The sequence below is a fragment of the Etheostoma cragini genome, chromosome 7 (genome assembly GCF_013103735.1).
Source record: "Etheostoma cragini isolate CJK2018 chromosome 7, CSU_Ecrag_1.0, whole genome shotgun sequence".
Lineage (NCBI taxonomy): Eukaryota > Metazoa > Chordata > Actinopteri > Perciformes > Percidae > Etheostoma > Etheostoma cragini.
The window spans coordinates 1,992,957-1,999,724 of NC_048413.1; the positions used below are offsets into that span (position 1 = coordinate 1,992,957).

Genomic DNA, 6,768 nt, shown 5'->3' on the forward strand with positions numbered 1-6,768 from the left:
TCTACGTAAAGGTCAAGATTGTGTGACATTACCCTTGAAAGAGCAGATGTGAGGAGGCATGCAATGATGAACTACATTACCCAGAATCCCACAGCACAGTTAAGAAGGAATCCATCCATGGCTGTAGCCGAAGCCGGCTCCGTGGTCGCAAGATCCCACCTGAAAGGGAGTGCAGGAGAGTAATGTCGACCCGCTCAGACAGGTACACGATAACATGATTTTCTACATGTGTTGAAATCTCTGTTCTGAAATAATTCATATTTAATTTGTGGTACGTGTGCTGCAGTGTCCTGTTCCGGGAATGTCACAATTATCACACTGACTCCACCTCCTTTAAACCAGCAGACGCACCTGACCTGTTTCTGATATCAATATTATTACATAACAAAAACCCTCTCTGTTACTATGTTTTAAGCAATTGTATGTAGCGACAGGGAGCTGTAGATTCGTCCCATGTGTTGAAAACATGAAGCTCTTCAGAAGTAGGTGAGCTGCAGTTTGACATCAGTCGTGCGTCACGGACTCACTGGTAAGAAACCACTAGAACAACTCTGCATTATACTTTAAGTTTATAATCGTAAAATAGATGTGTCGGTTTTCATTGTTATCATATTGGGTTTTAGAGTTCTGTAATTTAAAGTAACCAAAAATAAAGAATGCAAAACCCCTAAACTATATCATAACAAATGAAAGATGTTGGCCCCTATTCATTTTCTGCTACAAAGACTATGGGAGCTGCAAATAGGCAGTGGTGGAAGATGTATTCAGATCAATTACTTCAGGAAAAAGTATAGCAATACTACTTCTATGTACCAGGACAACTGACTAATCATTTCAGCTCTAGATCAAACTACCAGGCATCATTTTAGCCAAAAAGTAGCTCCAACTCATCCAACTACAACATTGAAATGGTGTTTATGTTCCAGTAATACTCCATTAACATACATGTGATAAACATAGAGTAGAACTCTAAATAGTGTTGCATGATGAGTACTTTTACTTTTGATTGTCAAATCATGTAAAGCTCGCTGATAATATTTACTATATATACTTTTAAGGATTTTAGCTTGCTAGTGGAGAATCTTTATAATAAGGTATTTTTATTTTTACATAAAGATACTTCAATACCTGTGCTTCTTATTCTGTTTCTCCATATTGTAATTACATTATAATAGTGTTATACCGGTCTAATGTGTATATGTACATGTAAAGCATGTCTGTCCTGGAAGGGAGACCCTTCTTCTGTCCCTCTTCCTAAGGTCTCTTCCTTTTATAGAGTTGTTTTTTTCACCAAGACTGTAAGAATGCTGTACATTATAAAGATTGTACAGTTCTGTGAAGGCTATATTAATATTAACTTCATTTTCCTGACCAGAAGAAAAACTTGAGCAACAAGTCTCTTTCTAAAACAACCTAAGTCAGTGTCTCTAATGTCAGGCTTTAAGACAAGGAAAAGACACTTGGGGCTAAGGCGATAAGTCGATGAAATGATAATGATAATAATAATCGCCATCTATTGTAATAATCGATTCATTCTTTAAGTCCGTTTTTTAATGCTTCGACTCATGCATCTCTAGGGGTTTCTGGGTTTCTCTGTTTTATCCCGTTTTAGACTGATAACGTTTGAGTTTTAGACTTGGACAGACAACACAAGACATCTGTACACTTCATCTTGAGCTCTGGGGAACTGTGATAGACATGTTACTAATTTCTCAGATGCGTCCTGTTAAAATAAAGACTTGGGGCCTCTCTGTATATTTCAGATTGGTCGTCCCTCTGGTGTTTTCATGTCTCCATGGATCCCATGAGTTACAGTATTTTACAAGAGTAAGAACCAGTGGAAGACGTCCGTCCCTAATTGCTCTTGCGAGGGGCTGAGCGATTTTGGAAATCTTTTGTCTTCTGTATTATTCAACAAAGACAAGCAATACATCATTGTCCAGCATGAACAACACAAGATTAGATCGATGAAACAAGTGTTCTTTCCTGGAGGCCGGGCCCGTATGTGGTGGTGACATTAGATGATGCATGACTTTAAATGAATGACATCTTTTATTTAAGTACTTCAATCACAGTAGTGTGTTGAGCAGTGACCAAGCCACACTTTAGATTATTTAATTATTATTTAAAGGACATATGTAAACATGTGGATTGCACATTGATTTTAAACACTGTCTTTGAACTGTACTAGACAGTTAAATGACAAAAAATATAGTAAATATATGTGTGTGTATATACAGTATGTGTGTATAAATGTATACTGTATGTTTGTGTGTGTGTATATATATATACATAGTATATATACTGTATATTTATTTATTAATATTTTAAATGGCCTGGTTATTACCCTTCTGCGTGGCAGTCTCCTCCCCTCCTTATCTATAACTGACCTAGCTAGCTAACCGCTAATAAGAGCTAATTGTTGCTAACCATGCCTTCAGTTCTCCGTGCATGTGTACATTACCTGCATGTATGTCCTCAGACCCAAAACTTCCTGATTTTATTAATTAAGTAAGTAATTATTCTTGATTCAGAGTTGTTTGAATGACAGAAATCCAAGGCGTAGTATTAGCCTGCCAAGTTCATGCTTTTTCTACAAAGTGCAGACTGATTTGCTCTTGCGACTCACGTGACCAAATCACAGCCTTTGGGATTAGGAAATTGCGTTGTAACATGTCGCGATATTGTTGCAAATGCGATAAATCGTTGAGCCCTACGTATCGGTGCCTATTAATATCAGCCAAGGACCTCTTTGCTGCCAGTGCTACAGTGATCCTCTTAGTGTCTCACACACACACACACACAAAGCGAGAAAGTGCAACACATGGACAGCAGTATTTAGAGATTTTTCAGATGATCCACAGTTACGTGAATGGAAGCAGTAAAAGCAGACTAGAAACACATTTACACACATTTCTGACTTTTGGTCTGTGTCGCTCGGTCAGTTTTAACGCTGACAGATGAGCTGGGGCGTAGCGGGTTTGGTCCGAAGCAGATATGACTCTGCAGGACTGCGCAGGGGCCAGAATCTCTGGCTGCTGGTCCCTGAGGTCTGACCGCAGGTAAGATCTGACTATGTTGTATTGTTGCTTTCTCTCAGCGCAGAAAGGATGCTAGTTTTCCTTCTCCCGAAGCTCTCAAACACACTGTGGATGTTTGTGTGTGTGTGTGTGTGAGATATAAATACTGTATAGTCTCTGTAAAGGGGTTGTTGAGAGGTCAGAGGAAGTGCAAGAGGTTTTAGGGATTCTGGTGTGTTTTATTTGTGCTCAGCCACAGAGGGTTGCCTGTAGTGTCTCTTCAGTTTGTGTGCATATATGGGGTTACTGTAAGAAGCAAACTAATTTAGTTACTAATTTAGTTTTTAATTAGTGCCTATGGGAATGAAGGCGTTCCTAAATGTAGCATCAGATTGTGACGCAACAACTTGGCTGACTTCCATTTGTTCCATTGTAAACAGAGAGTGAGAGCCTAATCTTAATTACAGGGATTTAAAACTGTGACTTGGTTATTTTCTTGATCAATCAAAATAATGTTTGGTTTGAGAACACAATGACTGTTGTCTATCACAATGAGCCAGAGCTCAGTGACATGTATCTTCACATGGCTTGTTTCAACTTTCAAGCTGTCCATACCTCAAAATGATTTAGTTTTCTGTCATTTTTTATTACGCAATGCATTAGATTTTTGACGTTATTTGTGTGCTTTCTATTTGAAATCTTAATCTGTAAAGTAACTACATATGTCAGATAAATGCAGCGCAGTAACACAGACCATATGTCCCTTTGAAATTTGAGTGGAGTGAAAGACTACAATGTCAAGTACCTTCAATTTGTACTTAAGTACACAGCAGCTGGACAGCATACAGCAAAATCCACTTCTTTTTTGAGTTTTTCGCTGCCTCTGACGGACTTAATCAGTGGATGGAATTTGCTCAGTGTAAAAGCGGTGCGCTGAGGAAGCTCCATCAGCTGAAGAAGACTGCGATACGGTTGTAAAGCAATTCCATGTTTTAAATAACATGTGTATTTCATGTGTTGCCTAATCATTGTCCAAGATAATATGATGATCTTTACATCTTACAGCCATGGTGTGTTGTTGAAGAAGAGTTTGACACTGCAGACTGGATGGAAGCCATCCAGTTGGACACCTGACTGTGTAGACTCTGTCTTCAGGCTGTAACCTGCCCGGCTGTTTGCTGTTTTGCAGTGGGAGCGGAGAGGACTCGTTAGACCGGCTCCTGCCTCCCGCGGGGGCCCCTCGCATGAAGAGCACCTCACTGAATACAACCGATCCTCCTCTGCTCCGCACAGGCACACGCACCGTCTACACCGCCGGCCGACCTCCCTGGTATGACGAGCACGGAGCACAGTCAAAAGAGGCCTTGTCATCCGTATGACACTCGCTGACGATGTTTTCACTCCTCCTGACTCTTTTCTTCCTTCATCTCCTCCTTGCCAAATTGTGGCTTTGTGATGCCGAACCTGTTGTTTTCTGTCGTCCTACACCTATAAACACTTCACTGCTATCACACATGCATGCCGCCCGGCAACATTAGACACACTCTGAAAACCACACATAATGGGCCATTGAAATGCTGTGTGGATCTGCAGGGTTGTGTGGGGGCAGCGCCTCAGGGAAGACCACCGTGGCCAATAAGATCACCGAGACTCTGGATGTGCCGTCGGTTGTGCTGTTGTCTATGGATTCTTTCTACAAGGTGAGGATCCCATGCATTTTAGTCTTATTTTGTTTGGCTGTCACCAATTATCTTTGGATTCATTTTAGTAAGAAATTAAAGATATATGAATTAGTATTCATTATACTGCTCTGCTGTCACAGTTTTGAGTTAAACTGTGGTAACACTTTAGATCACAGCCTCTATATAAAATACATACATTTAAAAAAATGTATACAATCAAAATAGACAGGGAGGCTCAAGAACTGAAATCGTATAAAAACATATTTCGTATACTTCTAGTCTAGACATAAGAAAAATCAATACAAAAACTTAAACATGTAAACATTGGTAAACAACCATTACATACAATAATTTCTATGTAAGCTCTACAGAAACAATACATTAACACTTGAAGTTTGCTGCTGTTCTCTTCCTCGATCTCTTATGCTCTAAATAATGGTCCATTAAAACAAAGATTTCATTTTAGCACCTTTGTGATTCAGTTACAAGTTTGTATGTTATTAGCACAGTGGGAATTAGCTGCCATTTTGTTTTCATTTTATAATGTAAGCTAACTAAACCCACTAGTTCAGTGCAGGTTCAAAACCATTGTATTTTACAATTCAAATAATAACATGGGGTTTTAGTGGACACATACTAAACCTGTAGATTATTTCTCCTTTTCATTCATTTTTTAAAAGTATTGTCCTTATGAACTAAACTAATTCAAAGTGAAGGTGTCCCCTCGTCTCAGCTCTGGCTCCAGTTCTAAACTCTGTTGTGTTAGCTCTACTTGGGAAGTGCAGTTTCTGAGTCCTCCTCTCAGCTCAAACAGCTGCTGAGCATGGCTGGAGAGAGAGAGTGTCCCGGGACGACCGAAGGTCTTGGACAGACTCTTAAGTTAAAAGAGAGAGAGAGAGAGAGAGAGAGAGCCAGAGGGAGGCACACAGCTTTGCTTGTGGAACACAAACAACAGGGTTATTGAGAAGCAGTGGCTTTCAGAAATGATTTGTGTCTGCAGGACTACAAGACTGAGAGCGAGCCAGCAGCTGGGCACCTAATTAAAAGTTAAGACAAAAATATGAGTTTTGGATTTAAAGGCATTAAACAGACTCAGATTGTCTGATGTTTATAGGGAGGTTAATCCAGAGGAAGGGGCCCCCATAGGAAAAGGCCCTGTGCTTTTCAACTCTGGGGACAGACAGTAGCCCTGTATTCTGAGAGTCCTGATAGGTTGAAGGAGATCACACAGGTAGGTAAACAATTACAGCTTTGTATTTCATCAGAAGCACTTTAATCTGACATGGATTGGGAGCCAATGTTAAGAAGCTAAAACTCATGTTTAAAAGGCCAAATTTTCAAGTTTTTATTCAGATTCTTGCTGCAGCATTCCGAACCATTTTCACCTAAACACTTACTTATACAATATAATATAAATTATATGTGGATTTTCTTTTAGCACAAAGTTGAAAGTGGGAAGAGCTTGTCACACTTTTTATTTTGCTTTATCTATCCCTATGACAGGATATGAAAGCATCTGTTTAACTTCAAATTAAACTTTGTGTTGACCCCCAAGGGGAAGATGTTTCCCCTCTCGCAGTAAAACACAGAACATAAAACATAATAAATATATTAAAACAGATGACACATTATTTTATGCTGAACAACCCAAAACACAAGCTGACATAAAACAATGTACAAAGTATCAAAGACATTTTAACATGGAAACTAGAGCACATCCATCAGTAGTTAAAACAAGTTGTTACATCACACCAATGTTACATTGGAAACGTACCGTTGATCCTGAGCATTTAACAGTTTGATGGCATGAGAAATGGAAACTCATGCACATATACATCCCATAAACAAGGTCAACTTCTTGAAATCAATATTTTTTGAGGAAAAGCAGAAAACCTTATTGTTATTGTCATTTGGTGAAAATATAGTTCTTCTTTTGTCCTTAAAGGGACAGTTAACCCACAAATCAAGAATACATGTTTTCTTCTTACCTGTAAGGCAATTTTTTTTTTGGTGTGAGTTGCCCAGGTTTAGCACTACTAACCAATACTGCAAGCTCATATTTCTCT

At 39.2% G+C, this 6,768-nt stretch overlaps 1 protein-coding gene across 4 annotated transcripts; it reads left to right on the forward strand.

Annotated features, from left to right (window-relative positions):
* Nucleotides 1-45: 45 nt before the first annotated feature.
* Nucleotides 46-4,725, forward strand: LOC117947045 (uridine-cytidine kinase-like 1). Of its 4 annotated transcripts, none has more exons than XM_034875605.1 (3): nt 46-202; nt 4,210-4,393; nt 4,614-4,725. In XM_034875605.1, the coding sequence occupies exons 1-3, from the start codon at nt 183-185 to the stop codon at nt 4,722-4,724; spliced, it is 315 nt and encodes a 104-aa protein (XP_034731496.1). In that variant the 5' UTR covers nt 46-182; the 3' UTR covers nt 4,725. The 4 variants fall into 4 exon arrangements, 3 of the variants coding, with proteins under 3 accessions (XP_034731496.1, XP_034731495.1, XP_034731494.1); XR_004657142.1 differs by lacking the exon at nt 46-202 and adding an exon at nt 362-529; XM_034875603.1 differs by lacking the exon at nt 46-202 and adding an exon at nt 2,572-3,062.
* The last annotated feature ends 2,043 nt before the right edge of the window (nt 4,726-6,768 follow it).

Coding starts and splice junctions, on each gene's coding strand:
- LOC117947045 (XM_034875603.1), top strand. CDS start 2,998: ATGACTCTGCAGGACTGCGCAGGGGCCAGAATCTCTGGCTGCTGGTCC. Junction 3,063..4,209: donor TCCCTGAGGTCTGACCGCAG/GTAAGATCTGAC, acceptor GCTGTTTTGCAG/TGGGAGCGGAGAGGACTCGT. Junction 4,394..4,613: donor CAAAAGAGGCCTTGTCATCC/GTATGACACTCG, acceptor GTGGATCTGCAG/GGTTGTGTGGGGGCAGCGCC.